At 41.8% G+C, this 16,902-nt stretch overlaps 2 protein-coding genes across 2 annotated transcripts in view; one reads left to right on the top strand and one right to left on the bottom strand.

Moving 5' to 3' along the window:
• Positions 1–844: 844 nt before the first annotated feature.
• LOC129817562 (5'-nucleotidase domain-containing protein 1-like) overlaps positions 845–16,902 on the top strand; it is a 96,912-nt gene continuing 80,854 nt past the window's right edge. The window contains exons 1-6 of the mRNA XM_055872942.1: positions 845–1,182; positions 1,842–1,933; positions 2,192–2,263; positions 2,461–2,570; positions 2,774–2,853; positions 2,977–3,058. Of these exons, the coding sequence (XP_055728917.1) occupies positions 1,090–1,182; positions 1,842–1,933; positions 2,192–2,263; positions 2,461–2,570; positions 2,774–2,853; positions 2,977–3,058 (529 nt within the window). The 5' untranslated portion in view covers positions 845–1,089. The remainder of the gene's footprint in view (positions 1,183–1,841; positions 1,934–2,191; positions 2,264–2,460; positions 2,571–2,773; positions 2,854–2,976; positions 3,059–16,902) is intronic.
• On the bottom strand, positions 3,216–10,934 carry LOC129817561 (collagen alpha-1(X) chain-like). Its single transcript, XM_055872941.1, has 3 exons — positions 10,812–10,934; positions 10,149–10,287; positions 3,216–5,681 (listed from the first exon to the last, which is right to left on the bottom strand). Exons 2-3 carry the CDS (start codon positions 10,270–10,272, stop codon positions 3,826–3,828), a joined length of 1,980 nt encoding a protein of 659 aa, XP_055728916.1. The 5' UTR covers positions 10,273–10,287; positions 10,812–10,934; the 3' UTR covers positions 3,216–3,825.

Below are 16,902 nucleotides of genomic sequence, written 5' to 3' on the forward strand. Positions count from 1 at the left end.
TGTGTAACTTGATATTCCATCTACTCATATACCTACCTCATTACAGTTTATTATGCTCTACTAATTATATTGTAATACTCATCAACCGTCATTATTAACAATGCCTTGAAACAGTACAATTCAGTCTATGACTATATCAATAAACTGTAGCCCAGGCCAACTCTACTTTTAGAAAAAAAGGTGCTATCTAGAACCTAAAAGGGTTCTCCGGCTGTATCCATAGGAGAACCCTTTGAAGAACCCTTTTGGTTCCAGGTAGTACCCTTTTTGGTTCCAAGTAGAACCCTATTCGGTTCCATGTATAACCTTTTCCCCAAATGGTTCTACCTCTATTATAACAGCTCCAACCATCGGGAGCAGGTGATCGAACTGGCTTCGGTCCAGACGAAAGTAACCTCGAAATAGTCGAAGCTCTTGAATGAGACGGTGGAACTCCCCACACAGACCTGCGCTTTCAGCGGGGCTGGTCCCAGCCCAACAGGGCGATCAAAACCATCTTCCTCAACGTTGGTCTCATTGTTGAAAGAGCCTACTCTCCGCTATCTTGACTATTTATTATTGCATTTCGCTCCGAAACTATGCATTTTGGAAGGAAATTATATTATAGGCTCTCACAATCCATTTTTGGATGTCTTCGAATAAATAATATGTATGCTGCTTAGCAAATAAATGAATAAAATATGTAAAGAAATTACGCAATCAAACTGTTTTTTATTATGTAATCCTACATTTATTTTACTGGATATGTGTGCAACAAAAATTCAACATTCACATTTTGCTACTTTCTGTCAAGTCTACGCATACAATTTGATACATACATTCGATTTATCGAACGTATGCACCACACAGAACACACTGCAACGCAACGCTGCAAGGCAAACAAAGCGTTCCATTGGAAATTAAAGCACTTCTGATGTCCAAAACGCAAAACTCCTGTCGGTGTGTTTGAAGCGTTACTCATCGGCTTTCCTCTGCAGTCGGTTGCTTCCGCCTAACCACGCAAACGAGCCCATTGATTGACAGTAGTGTGCAGGAGTGCACGTTTGTGTGTACAGGGAAACATCCTTGTTTTCCAGCATTTTCGTTAAAATGAGCGAATATTTTTCCCTTTCAGATTGTGATGTCATTGGTTTTGATTTGGACCACACTCTCTGTCGGTACCATTTGAAAGAGACCTCCAGGGTGAGTTTATTTGTAGTTCACGAGCTAAAGCTAACGTTAACGTTGCGTGTTGTTTTTCGCATTTCTAACAGTACTATACAGTAACAATGTAGCCGGCTATTGCTACCAAGTAGCCTAGCGATGGCATGCAACATCACCATCCTTTCCAACTCGCAGTGTCAAGTCAGACATTCACGGTTCGCTGCATGTCATCAATAGCTACTACTCGTAATGTATTACTAAACGAATGGAATATAAAATACTTCCTACATGGTGTTCATATGCTAAACGTTGCAGACGTATTGCACGCGCCAAAACCTAAAACGATATTGTTGTAGTGCAGGGGATTCTTTCTCTTTTGCAACATGAAATAGCTAACATGACATGTATAAGCAATATGTTAGCAACAATAGATTAGCCAGCAGGCCCTTAAGGTGTCTGGTATGAGTCACAGCTGTGTCTGTGACATCTGACTGCCAGCTGCAGAAAACCAATGGTATTCTTTGTGTGGAACGTAAATGAAATTGAAGCCATGATTTTACAAATAGGTTTAATGCATACGAGGCAGCTCCATCGTGGTAGCTGTCAGTACAGTGTATATATATTGTACAGTAATACATGTTCAGTGTCACTGAATGTTCACCCCACATTATAACAGTGACCCTTTTGTGCCTCTGCAGCTGATCTATGAGAGCTTTAGCAGGTATTTGGTGGAGCATAAAGACTATGACAAGGACCTGCTCACACTGACCCCTGCTACCTGGGATTTCTGGTGAGTCACTAGCAGCAGCCGAATGACTGAATACAATCATCCCTTCCTCTCTATGCTGTAATGAGTAATGACCGTGGTGTGCCCTTGTAAATTCAGACTACCCCATTTTCAGGTTGGATAAAGGGCACTTTTTAAGCAAAAAGGAAGATGCTGAATAATGCTCACAGCTTCTTATTGTTATTGCCTAGCATAGGACATGGATCAACATGTGTTTTCTTTGCCAATGACCACTATGAAATGTGTATTCTGTATGTCCAGTTTCAAGGGCTTAGTGGTAGACCTTGAGGATGGAAACTTGGTTAAATTGGCGGAAGATGGAACTGTCTTACGGTAGGATTACAGTTAATGATACGGTTAAATGCATGCCTTGATATTGGTTTCTGTTTATATTGATAGGAAAAATGCCTGTTTTGAAGTGTTGGTACAGTATAAATGTACAGTATTTGGGCACGCATGTCTTTTTGTTACTCCTCTTTCCACCCAAAATAAATAAAATGCCTGACTTTAAACCTGTTTGTTTTCATCAGAGCAACCCATGGGACCAATAACCTCAGAACAGAAGAGATCATTAAACATTACGGTCCAAAAAGGGAATGGAAGCACTTCAATAGCCTCAATACCACATTTACCAGATCTAGTAAGTCTTATATCTTGAATCTGTGTGACCCCTCCCCTCGCTTTTTGTTAGTGCTTTTTTTGTTGTTGTGCAGTTGAATTTTCATGATAATGCAATCTCCTGAAAACATGGACTTTTTTCTTCTCACTTTATTTCCAATGTACAGAGTGGTGAATGATTGGATTGTTTCTCATAATAAATATATTCTGTTTTATTCTCCGCAGCAAAGTACTATTTTTATGACAACTATTTCGATCTACCTGGGGCTCTTCTCTGTGGAAGAGTTGTGAATATGTTGCGCAAGGTAACATCTATTAAAATCAATCTTCATTATGATAGTTAATGTTTACACATTTGTTTAAATAAAACATAAAAACAACATTTAAAGCACTTAATTTCAATAACATTATTTTGTTTTGGTCAACAGCGTGGTAATGAGGTGAATTCAGACTTTTGGAAAGACATGGTCGCTGCTATCGATCACAATTACAACACATCAGCATTTAAAGGTAGGTTGATCACTTATTTTAGAATCAATCACTTTCCGTTGTTGAACCAGTGCACCATATTAGAATCACTCATTTAATTGGCCATATCAGTGGGCTCAAAATCAAACAATATTTTAAATTTCCTACCGTACTGTCACAAAAAAACAAGAGAAAAGCATCAGTTTCAGAACTTCGACTTTATTCTTTACTTTAGTCAGTAAGTTAAACATAGCATAATGCATCCTCAGGCATAAAGTTGTTGTTGACATAGTACATATTTGAATGACTTTTTTTCATAATGCGTGTAACAATAATACACTGCTGGTTTGTCAAAGGTTTGTTACAGCATTGCAAAAAAAAAAAAACATGATTTCCTTTGCATGTATATTACAAGACATTTATTAAACACTTTGAAAACAAAAAATCTGCTGTAAATGTTACAGGCAGTCAAAGAGCACCATTTTGTGTATTTTCAAACTTTTTAATCTTTGTTTGCTAAATACTGGGAAAGGGAATAGTGATTAAAAAAACATTTAATTCCTAAATTATATTCTTCCCCTGAATTTATTTTAATGCCTCCATGAACTGAATGCCCATCTCAATGGAATACTTCAGAAAATTGCTGCTCTTGCTTTTTTAGCCTTTTGAAAGACAAATTAACTTGTAGAATATTACATACATTTTTTATTCTACAATTACATTTTTTATTCTACAATGACAACCAAATTTCAATGGAAGTTGTAAACTGATCGGTTCTTTAAGGTTTCAAGGTTTTATTCGTGTCTGTATCACGTTGAAGCAATCAGGAACCCAGAGAAAGAGCAGTGAACATTGTCGGCAGCGAAGACACCATTGGTCTCCTCATCAGGGACCTGAATGTAGACTTGGTCATGGGCATTCAGCATAAGGACAGTGCTGCCAGACAACTGATCCAAGAAGCCCTTATTGTACTCATCGTATGAGAACATGATTGGCTCACCATTTTTGTACAGTGCCACCAATGCATTAGCACCATTAACATGCATATGGTAGGAGAAATAATAGAGACCTGGTACCTGGCAGGAGAAGATGCCAGTCTGGGAATCGTAGTGCTGCTCACCATTGTAAATAATCTGGTTGAACTGAATAGGTGATCCTGCTGAAGGGTAAGCCCTAGTCAGAACAGCGCTGAAGGCAGACATAGGGGCCTTCATCATCTCATGAGGCATCATAATCTCATGGGACTTTATGGGCATGCTCTTCTCATGATGGTAGACCATCTCACCAGGGGGACCAGGTTGGCCAGGAGGTCCCATAGCACCTGGGTTACCATCGTGACCTCTGGAACCAGGAGCTCCAGGTGGACCCATGGGACCAGAAACTCCCTTCGCCATCTGGCCAGCTGGGCCGGGTGTACCGGGAAGACCTGGGTGACCCTTAAGACCTGGTTGACCTGCTGGACCTGAAGGCCCCACTGGTCCTCTTTCCCCTGAGATACCGTTCTCGCCTGGTTTCCCAGGTCCTCCAGGTGTGCCTGTGTGTCCCTTTGCTCCTGGAAGCCCATTTGCACCTGGAGTACCTGGAGCGCCAGTATGGCCCTGACCTCCCTTATTACCCTGATGTCCTGTAGCACCTGTTGCACCAGGAGGTCCTGCTGCCCCGGGGATACCTGACTTCCCTGCATAACCTTGATGTCCCTGATCTCCCTTGGTTCCCTTTGCCCCAGGAGCTCCCACCATGCCGACATCACCTTTAAGTCCCTGAATACCTGTCTCTCCCTGGAATCCTCTAGCACCCTGGGGACCAGCTGGACCCGTAAGCCCAGTAGCACCTGTTGCCCCAGTGTAACCTGTTGGCCCTGGCTCTCCTTTTTGACCAGTGGTTCCTGATGTACCTGGTGATCCTCTGTCTCCTGGCATGCCATTAGCTCCTGGTTTACCAACTCCTGGCATGCCAGGTTCACCTGGTTGTCCAGCATGTCCCTGGGGACCTTTAGGTCCCATATTTCCAGACATACCTGGACTGCCATTCTCACCTGGCTTTCCTGGTGATCCTGCCCCAGGGTTTCCATTGTGGCCCTTTGGCCCTGGCATACCCATGGCTCCTGGAGCTCCATCCCTACCTGGAGTACCTGACTTTCCAGGCTCCCCGGGGTATCCAGTGGCACCAGACTTACCAACTCCAGGTTGACCTGGCATACCAGATGGTCCCATTGGTCCCACTGCACCATTTGCACCTGGTGCCCCATGAATACCAACTCCCTTCTCTCCCTTTTGTCCTGGCAGACCAGGGATACCTGGATGTCCTTTAAGTCCGGACTCACCCCTTGGCCCCATGCCGCCGGGCAGACCGTGTGGGCCTGGTTTGCCAACAGAAGATTGTCCAGCAGGTCCTGGGCTTCCAGGGGAACCGGGAGATCCTCTTGGACCCATGGCGCCAGTTGCACCAGTATGGCCCTTCTCACCAGGCATGCCATTACTACCTGGTTTCCCTGGACCACCTGGCTTGCCAGCCTTGCCAGCTGCAGAGTAGCCAGCAGGTCCGGGGGTCCCGGCTGGGCCCCTTGGTCCGGGATGTCCCATGCCACTCTTGCCGGGAGGCCCAGGGGGGCCCATAGGTCCTGGCTCACCAGGGGATCCTGGAATACCTGGCTCCCCTGCAACAGCTGGGTAAATGGATAAGTATAATTACTTAAAGGTGCAATAATCAGAAATCGCTCTTCAATTCTAATAGTTCGCCTAATTTCAGTTGTACCATCTAAACCTCTGTGAAATATATTTTCAATATCCCAAAATACTGTGTTTTCAGCTGTTTGAAGCTGATGTACCAAACCGAAAGAGAAGCATAGATATAGCACACACACACATCTACCACACACACATCTACCGCTTCTTAGACTTGACATAAATGAGAATGATCTATAACTCAAATTATGTGAATTTGGTCAGGTCGCCCAAAAAGTTACATATTGTGGCTTTAAGATGCAGGTAACAACTACAGTCAACTGTAATTGGTTTAGATTCAGGATCTATTTTTTTTTTTTTCTTCATCTCAATAAGTTTGCCAGAGTTCATTAGATTTCAGTCAAATTGAACTTAGACACTTAGTCCATTGTCTGCTATCAGAGTATTCTCAATTGAAGAGTTGAGTCCACTTTTTTATTCTTAATGCATCTGAATTATTTTTCTGTTTCATTTTATATGTTGATGTATTCTCAGTGAGGCCCCAAATGGATATTAGATGTTTTAGAAAGCTGATGACTGATATCTGTGCCCTAATTGTATTGGTTTTGAGGAACATCATGCACCAGTCATGGTTGTTTTTTGCTATTGAGTCCTGTTGCAAACATGTAGTGGCAGAGGGGTTTCCCTGATCGGATTAAACTACCATCTCTCAGATGTCCATCCTGTGCAAAATAGAAGTCATAAAGCAAAGTATGAAATTATAATCTCTTCAATTTAGGCTTGAAAATGTAACATTTTGCCTCTGCTTGTCATTGCTTTATATACAGTACATGGTCAAAAGTATGTGGACATCTCTTAAAATTAGTGGATTTGGCTATTTCAGCCACACCTGTTGCTGACAGGTGCATAAAATCAAGCACACAGCCATGCGATCTCCATAGACAAACATTGGTAGTAGAATGGCCCGTACTGAAGAGCTCAGTGACTTTCAACATGGCACCGTCATACTGTAGAATGCCACCTTTCCAACAAATTTAGTAAAATTTCTGCCCTGCTTAAGCTTCCCTCGTCAACTGTAAGTGCTGTTATTGTGACGTGGAAACATCTAGGAGCAACAACGTCTCAGCTGCGAAGTGGTAGGCCACACAAGCTCACAGAATGGGACCGCAGAGTGCTGAAGTACGTAGCGGGTAAAAATCGTCTGTCCTCGGTTGCAAACTTCCTCTGGAAGCAAGGTCAGCACAATAACTATTTGTCAGGAGCTTCATGAAATGGGTTTCCATGGCCAAGCAGCCTCACACAAGCCTATGATCACCATGCGCAATAACAAGTGATGGCTGGAGTGGTGTAAAGCTTGCCGCCATTGGACTATGGAGCAATGGAAACACGTTCTTTCTAGTGATAAATCACATTTCATCATCTGACAGTCCGACGGACGAATCTGGGTTTGGCAGATGCCAGGTGAACACTACCTGCCCCATTGCATTGTGCCAACTGTAAGGTTTGGTGGAGGAGGAATAATGGTCTGGGGTTGTTTTTCATGGTTCAGGCTAGGCCCCTTAGGAAATCTTAACGCTACAGCATACAATGACATTCTAGACGAGTCTGTACTTCTAACTTTGTGGCAACAGTTTGGGGAAGGCCCTTTCCTGTTTCAGCATGACAATGCCCCCGTGCACAAAGAGAGGTCCATACAGAAATGGTTTGTCGAGATCGGTGTGGAAAAACTTGACTGGCCTGCACAAAGCCTTGACCTCAAACCCATCAAACACCTTTGGATTGAATTGGAACGCCGACTGCGAGCCAGGCCTAATCGCCCAACCTCACTAATGCTCTTGTGGCTGAATGAAAGCAAGTCCCCGCAGCAATGTTCCAACATCTAGTGGAAAGCCTTCCCAGAAGAGTGGAGGCTGGTAGGCAGCAAAGGTGGGACCAATTCCATATTAATGCCCATGATTTTGGAATGAGATGTTCGACTAGCAGGTGTCCACATACCTTTGATCATGTAATGTATCATTGTTAAGTCAAGTCCATTTCTCCCTCTTTGACCACTTGCAGGTCAATTGGTTCTTTTGTCCTTGAGTTCTTTGCTTTGGTATTCCCCTCTGAAACGCCACAATGCGATTTAAACAACAGAGTAGGCTCTGTGATTTATGGAGGGAGGTTGTGGGAACTGACTGCTTTTCCTAGGGTCATCTTGACAGCACCAGTGGTCTGAGGAGATGGTCACATAAACACTGGTGTACAATGCACAGCATGTTGAGACTATATTAGACTACTGTAACCAGTTATTTAAGTTTAATTTTCCCATACTATGTTGAACCCTTTAATTTCCCAAGTTGTCTGTAGTGCATGGTATGGTTAGTGGTCCTCCAGTTGTTGATGAATGTGCTTCACCTTGAACCCTTTCCTCCTCTTTGTTAGTGTGGAATTTGTGAGGCAGTACAGGGTAGGTCATATTAGGGTACAATGCAGGCCATATTGGGATATAATGGTTGTTTAAATGTGTGGCATCTGGTCGAAGTCCTGAAATGCTGACAGGATACTTTTATCCCCGTCTTTGAGAGGTTAGCCCACAATACCTCAACAATTTCCTGAATCCATGTTGTTTGTATGCCCAAAAGTAATTAACTACCGAAAACACTACCAAGATTTGAATGTAGTTAAACTACCTCCAAGCTACTGCTAAATTTAATTAAATTACATGTAGTTCACTATTCCCCAACACTGTCCTCAAGTAATGTGTGGTGTTGTATTGCCATGGTGTAAAGTACAGATACAAAATCAGTGGGGAACATTTGGCTATAGTGAACAAATTGGATTGGATGTACGATTTGTTGAAAAATGTGTTTGCCTTTTCCTGCTTTGGAATAGCACTTTGAGAACAAAATGGCGAGACAGGGCTGTAATTTGAAAGCCACTGAGGAGTAGGTTTGAAACCCCAGAAGAGCAGAATGTGTCAGAACTGGACACTTTGGCAGCCAAGTCATACCTCAGAAACTGGGAGGTGATGGTACTGACCACGGTCAGCACAGTGGCATAGCCAGCTGTTGAACCTTGACTTGTCTAGTCTGAATGGTTTAGGCCTTGATCATGTGTCTATTGTCAGCGTCAAACCCTATATATTTCTATATGTAGGCTATGCCATGGCTCTCACATTGTAACGTTATACAATCTGAGGATGCATATTTGAGATTATATGCAATTTTGTCTACTCTACTTTAGGGTGTTTGTTTTGAGAAGTCTTGAGACAATTTAAGCACACTACAAAGTGGTTTGTTTGGGAGTGCAATGTGGTAACATCTGTTTTCATTGTTGACTTGTGGAAAAGTATTCTATTTATATGTCAGAGGCCACCGGCCATAAAAACTGCATCAAAACATCTTCAACAAAGCTACTGAGTGCCGGAGTCTGGTTGAGCGGAAACACTTGACTCCGGACCATATTCTTGACAGAATGGTCTGATCTCTTCCATTTTGTCAAGCCCCACTGTCTTACCCTCTCTACTTTCCCCGCTGTCTTCTGAGCTTTCTCCTGAAGAGAAGATAGTAGGATATTTAGCAGGATATTTCAATATTTGTCAAGAGTGAGATATCTTGGAAGCAGTGTTATGTGGCAGCTGGTGCATGTTGGTGTTTTAACGAGGCATACAGAAGTGATAATTGCCCCTGGCTCTCACTTCTACAGAACCTCTGTGGTCTGACTGTCAGCACCGTTGCAGCCAGGAGAATAGCTGTTATCCTAACTACTGTTTATTATCCACTTTCTGTTGATGAACGAGTGTGTCATGTCTTGGGAGCGTGGAAGGATGCATGGGCCCATGGTTTCCTATTGCCACCACAACTATGGTCAGGTGAAAACCCTCAACAATTTTGACTGAGACATTGCCTCAGGTCCCATCAATACATCTGTTACTGGTTCCCTTGTTAAGGATAATGTGCTATCAAATCTGTTTCATAAGATTACATGTTCTATGTAGAATGTTTTACTAGAAACTGTTGAATTCCACAGTGATGTATTGTTTTATGTAAATTAAAGTAATGCTGGATATTCTGCAATTTTAAAGTAATTAATTGGCTAAATAACATTAATCAAGTTGGCTAATTATATGTTTTAAAAAGTTACTATTTGAACAAACCATGCTTATTTGTCCATATTACATATACCTGTCACTATTCTGTAGTTCAAGTCCCATCTGTTAGAACTCCAAGGAATTCAAAACAGTCACGCATCTTTCAGGTTGACACTTTTATTCTCTGGACAAGAGTTTTTCCTAGTCAGGTGGTGAAGAAAAACTCCTGGTCCTACTGACAAACCTCTAGTACATTCTAGAATTGGAATGAAACCTTCCATAAGCCTTCCACCAAGAGAATGTACTGCAAAGCTGATGTACAAAATCTTTTTTACAACAATAACATGCTGATAGACATGAAGATGTTGAGACTTACTTTGGACATGGCTCTTGGTAGGATACTGCTGCTTGGCTACTTTCTGTACATGGTAATATCTCTCTGGTGTTGCCACGGCCAAGGCCACCAGGAGGAGGAGAACGCTTGTCACCCTGAGGTCCATCTTGTGACGTTAAACCTGCATGAAAGAAATGTAGAACATCAGAATCTTTTCAGACATTCTATCAGTTTGTTGAAATGTCAATGGTCTTCAACATAGAGACAGTGGCGAGACACACAGTACCATTCTATAGCAGGGCCTGCACAACAGCCACCTAACATTTCTGAGTCAGAATTACAAGAAGCTAGCACAGTAGGGAACATTGCGGACCCTCAATCTTCAGTCAGATTTCCAGAGCTACCTCAGATTCAGTCTGTCATGTATGGTTCGTCCCTTCCCCACCGTCAAGTGAACCATCTCATCACAATGATGATTAAGACCCATGCTACGAGGAACACTTGAAGCTAGACACCCCCAGTACCCTCTACTTACACCTGATCCTCAACCATGCACCCAACAGACTCCCCCAAGACCCCAACATCCTCCTCCATGGCCCCATGCACAATGTACACCTCACAGCACCAGAAACAGAGGGCCACACAAGAGTCACACACACATACACCCAGAGAGCAGACCAGAGAGAGCAGGCAGGGTACACCTACCAGCAGAGAAGACTTAGGCTCCAAAAGATCAGTGGGGGTCGGGAGGCTGCTGTCCCGGCAAGTTGCTGTATAGTCCTTAAGTCTGGAGGTTAAGTCTGAGCTGGCTGCTGCTACCCAGGCCACTGGGCTCGGGGTATTTATACCAAATCTGTCTCTAACATCACCCACAATCGACCTAGTATAGGCGTCCCACCCCGTTGTGATGTCAGCTTTAATGAAGGGTGCCATGTCTTCAGAGAGAGAAGGCATGTCACTTCAGGATGATAGTCCTCTCATAGCATTTAAAAACTCCACAGCTCCCTCCCTCCCTCCCCTCCCTTACCCCATTCTCAATGGAGCGGAATGGAAAGAGATTTAGCTCGGTGTAGGAGACATTTTGATATTTTTGAGGGTATATGTGGTTGTAAGTTCAAGTCATATACAGAGCTATATGGGTATAACTTTTTTCTGGGATGTCTTTGACATCTTAATTGCTGTGTTTTTGATGAATTCTAATAATTACATAAGTGTTCCCCTCTTTTACCCATTGATGCGTATTTTCGGCTGCTCAGAAACAGGTGCTGGGGAATGGCTTTAGTACATTACATGTTTACAAAATAATTTTATTGACAAAGTGAGTGAGCATTTTAACCAGGAAAAACATCTATACTTGAGCTTTTTCCAAGGTTACCCCATGCAGTCCCTCTGTCAGGGTAAATAACAACGTGAATGGCCAAGACCATTGAGTCCTTATGGCAGGAATTTCCAGGCAACAGTGTAGTTTCTGCCTTGTGCACGCAAACAAATATTAATATATTGCTCCCTTGCAGGATTTTAATGTCAGATAGTGTATGAATTGTGGTAACAAAATCAATACGGTATGTCAGCTTAGTGAACTCTGGTAAACATTAGTTACATTTATAGCCATGCTATTTTATTCACTGGAGAGCTAAATTGTTTTAACTGTGTGTGGTGTAGAGTGCATACAGCGGTACTATGCCTCCACTGAGCCGCAGTGTAAGGTGGGTACATCAGAGGGCAGAGTTGAGTTTCTGTCTTCAGACCTCTTGTGGTCGGGTGTCAGCGAAGGTCAACCATGGTCTTATTTGTGTAATTTTCTTTTTCCTATCTTGTTAACTGATTTGATTATGTGCAGTACTCTTATGTGCAGTACCTACCTTTGGTTTTCCCAACAGTCTCAACTGTGTTTTGTGATGTCACCACGGGCTAAATAGTAACATTCGTATTACACACAATGTCATGTGGGACAGTCATATGCATTGGACAAATATACTTAAAGGTGCAATATGCACAAATCGATCAGCCATTTCCTGATTTCTAAAATTCTAATTGTTCGCCTAATTTCAGTTTATATCACAAAACAAGCAGAATCATTGTACCATCTAAACCGCTGTGAAATATATTTTCATGAAACCAAAAACATTGTATTTTCAGCTGTTTGAAGCAGGTGTACAAAACTGGAAGTAAATTAAACAAAAACAAAACTTAAGAACTGGAAACATAGAAATAGAACAGTTTCTTAGACTTGCTTTCAATGAGAATGGCAGATCTATAACTCACACTTCTATGTGAATTTGGTCAGGTAGCAGCTTTACATTTTGTATAAAGAAGCTCTGCCTCACATTGCTACTAGTGTGTGTGTGTGTGGACGTGTTTAACTATTCTTGTGTGGACCAGAAGTCCCCACAAGAATAGTAAACAAACTAAAATTTGACCAACTCGGGACAATTTGTTGGTCCCCACAAGGTCAAATGCTATTTCTAGGGGGTTTAGGGTTAAGGTTGGAATTAGGGTTAGAATCAAATTTATGGTTAGGAGCTAGGGTTAGTTTTAGGGTTAAGGTTATGTTTTTGGGTTAGGGTAAGAGTACGGTTTAGGTTCAGGGGTTAGGGAAAATAGGATTTTGAAGGGGACTGAAGTGTGTGTCCCCACAAGGTTAGCTGACTGTGGTTGTCTCCTTATCTGCAGTATTTATCTTTGTTCTTCTTTGAGCTGTTTTGCACCTGTTAATCCATGCCAGCTCAAGTTTTACTGTAGTTACGACTGAAATGGACTCTAGGATGTGTTTAGGTTTCAGAAAACCTAAACTGTGCTTTTTTGACATTTTCAACTCTTAGTTTACAGCCCGCAGAAGAAAGCCAGTCGAGCCACCGGGCATCCTTGGTAAACCCCCTTTATTTAAATGACAGAGTCACAGGGGGTGGAGTCAACACTTAACTTTACATCCCAGTCCCTCGTCCCAGTCCCTCGTCCCAGTCCCTCGTCCCAGTCCCTCGTCCCAGTCCCTCATCACACTTTCACCATGAAAGCTACGTGGACCCCACAGTGGCAACATGTTTGTTTTTGATTTGCGTCTATGATTATTTTTGGTGTGTCCGGATTGTCATACAGACAGTTTTTGTGCAGGATAGAAGTTAAACACCTTCAAGACGACTCTATTGTATTAGTCATCAGAGTGTTGCATCATGACAATGGGGCCTGTTAAGAAATGCACAAACGTTGGCGTTTTTACAGTAAGCCTTTGTCACATCACTCCTGAACCACTTCATGATGTGGTGGCATTCTTGCTACTCTATTAGAATGGTAGGAGAGTCTATGAAAGGTTCTGACGTAACCTTTGTAATGCTACTGTTGAACAGTAATGCTTCTCTCCAGATGTGACTAATTCACTTTCATTGGGTTTAATTAGTATGCTGATGACTGGAATTCTGGGGCAGTCGTTTATCCCATTTATCTTAGTACAAGATACAGGCACACTGTAGAGATCAAATGTACACTCCTATGTTTCTCAAATTAGTAAGCACTAGGCAGATGTCTTGAATCTAATTGAAAGCTGAATATATATATATATATATATACACAATTAAAATAAGCCTTTTGCATTCGCCATGGTTTCATGCGACTGGTGTGCAAAATACCCTGTCAAAACAGCAACTGCTATTTGTAGTCTTATTTATTCTCATGGGTAAAGTTGGACTGGTGACTAGGACTACAAATAAGTAATTTGGGATGTTTAAATCCTATAATTGACAGATACAGATAAATATATATTTTATTCTTACAAAGCCCAATGATTTACAGCACTCTGTGTTAGATTTATGAAATGTATTATTTTGCCCAATAATTTTTTCCATCATAATTGCAGTACAGACCTTGCCATCATAACTGTCATAAAATGATCATCCCTGGGCTTGTCTTTGCTGCCTGGGTTATTTGAATCATTGTGGTGGTGGTTGCTTCTGTTTTAGATTGCTGGGAAGGCATAGGCTGGGTGAGACAGACACGTTTGTCTGTGTTTAGAATCTCTCTCCTCTGTTTGGTCCCAGTGATTTGAGGATGCCACACTGCCTGAGAGAAAGGAGAAAATAATTGCAGGTTGATGATGTAACTATGCCAGTTAAAGGAGTAGAAAGTGGGAGTCTAAAGATAGCTTGTTTTAGCTGGGAAGTGACTGGGATACAGATATAACATTTTAATAAACCCAATATGCCACTAAGAGGCAGTTGCAGCTTTATGAATGGAAGGATTGATGTTGGCCCTCCAAGCTAAGTAAGGGTGCAATTACAGGGACCCAAAAGAAAAACATCTAGAAATCACAGTCAAAAGCAGAACTGACCAACCTGAGGAGGCTGAGGTTGTGTTTCAAATAGGAACCAGAAATCCAAAATGCACCCCTCCTGACTTTGTTGTTGTCATTTTAAGATGAAAATACTTACATTAAAAAATTACTGACGAGCTGGTAATCAGAGAAAGGGGGGGATTAAGGCCAAAAGCGCTGAATGTTTTATTTTTCACGCTAAAGTCTTGAGAATGTTCCAAATCAGATTTGGTTCCAATTTTAGGCTCTCCTTGAGGACCAGGTAATGGGAGGGGATTGTTGGAAGTCAATTATGTTCATTGAGGCAGTACAAAACACAAAGGAGAGCCTTAATGACTAGTGCCTTTCAGTCTAACTATGCCTTCCACAGCTCTTTAAGTGGAACAAACGGCTCACATGGGTGCCTGAGCCAATCCCATGGATTTTTTCTGGTATTGAGACACCAGCACTGTTGCTCAATCTTCTTTAAAATATGTGTTTGAACTCTGACCAGGACAAAATAAGATGGAACATGTTGTCCAAGTGCATTATTTTTGAGTCTGAAGTAATATTGTAATTTTCAGCATATTTTCTACTAGGTATGGATCTAAGAGTATGCTGTACAAGAAGTCTGCCTCTGGATTGAAATCTGCAAACTATATACAGTACCAGTCAAAAGTTTGGAAAAACCTACTTCTTTATTTTTACTATTTTCTACATTGTAGAATAATTTGAAGACATCAAAACTATGACATAACACATACAGAATCATGTAGTAACCAAGAAAGTGTTAAATAAAAATAGATTTTACATTTGAGATTCTTCAAAGTAGCCATCCTTTGCCTTGATGACAGCTTTGCACATTCTTGGCATTCTCATTATCTTAAAAGCATTCATGAGGTAGGCTTTTCCAAAAGTCTTGAAGGAGTTCCCACATATGCTGAGCAATTGTTGGCTGCTTTTCCTTCACTCTGCGGTCCAACTCATCCCAAACCATATAAATTGGGTAGAGTTCGGGTGATTGTGGAGGCCAGGTCATCTGATGATGCACTCCATCACTCTCTTTATTGGTCAAATATCGCTTAATCAGCCTGGAGGTGTGTTTTGGGTCATTGTGCGGTTGAAAAACAAATGATAGTCCCACTAAGCGCAAACCAGATGGGATGGTGTATCGCTGCAGAATGCTGTGGTAGCCATGCTGGTTAACTGTGTCTTGAATTCTAAAGAAATCACTGACCGTGTCACCAGTAAAACACCTCCACACCATCACACCTCCTTCTCCATGCTTCACAGTGGGAACAACACATGCGGAGATCATCCGTTCACCTACTCTGCGTCTCACAAAGACACGGCGGTTGGAACCAAAAATCTCAAATTTGGACTCATCAAGCCAAAGGACTGATTTCCACCGGTCTTTATGTCCATTGCTCTTGTTTCTTGACCCAAGCTAGTGTCTTCTTATTGGTGTCCTTTAGTAGTGGTTTCTTTGCAGTAGTTCGACCATGAAGGCCTGATTCACGCTAGCTCCTCTGAGCAGGTGATGTTGAGATGTGACTGTTACTTGAACTCTGTGAAGCATTTATTTGGGCTGCAATCTGAGGTGCAGTTAACTCTAATGAACTTATCCTCTGCAGCAGAGGTAACTCTGTGTCTTCCTTTTCTGTGGCAGTCCTCATGAGAGAGAATTTCATCATAGTGCTTGATGGTTTTTGCGACTGCACTTGAAGAAACTTTCAAAGTTTTTTAAATGTTCCGCATTGACTGACCTTCATGTCTTAAAGTAATGATGGACTGTCGTTTCTCTTTGCTTATTTGAGTTGTTCTTGCCATAATATGGTCTTTTACCAAATAGGGCTATCTTCTGTATACCACCCCTACCTTGTCACAACACAACTGATTGTCTCAAATGCATTAAGAAGGAAAGAAATTCCACAAATTAATTTAACAAGGCACACCTGTTAATTGAAATGCATTTCAGGTGACTACCTCATGAAGCTGGTTGAGAGAATGCCAAGAGTGTGCAACGCTGTCATCAAGGCAAATGGTGGCTACTTTGAAGAATCTCAAATATAAAATATATTTTTATTTGTTTAACACTTTTTTTGGGGGGGGGGGTTACTACATGATTCCATATGTGTTATTTCATAGTTTGGATGTCTTCACTATTATTCTACAATGTAAAAAATAAATAACACTTGAATGAGTGGGTGTGTCCAAACTTTTGACTGGTACTGTATGTTTGACTGACTCTGATTTAAGCCTAAACCTGTATTGTACCGTATAACATGCATTTAACGTAGATTGACGTCTATTGCCATATTATCTAAGTTGGCTGTTTTTGTTAGGATTGTTTTAGACATTTTATAGAGAGATGTGACATGTAATTATAAGCAGTTACCGGGGAAAGCTGGTATCCTGTTTGGTTGGCTTGAGTTCCTGAAGAGGCCATGTATGCACTGACTGCATGTCTAATTCACATTACTTTAAACTTCTGATTAATAATCACAATAAAGC

This window comes from Salvelinus fontinalis, chromosome 20 (assembly GCF_029448725.1).
Source record: "Salvelinus fontinalis isolate EN_2023a chromosome 20, ASM2944872v1, whole genome shotgun sequence".
Taxonomy (NCBI): domain Eukaryota; kingdom Metazoa; phylum Chordata; class Actinopteri; order Salmoniformes; family Salmonidae; genus Salvelinus; species Salvelinus fontinalis.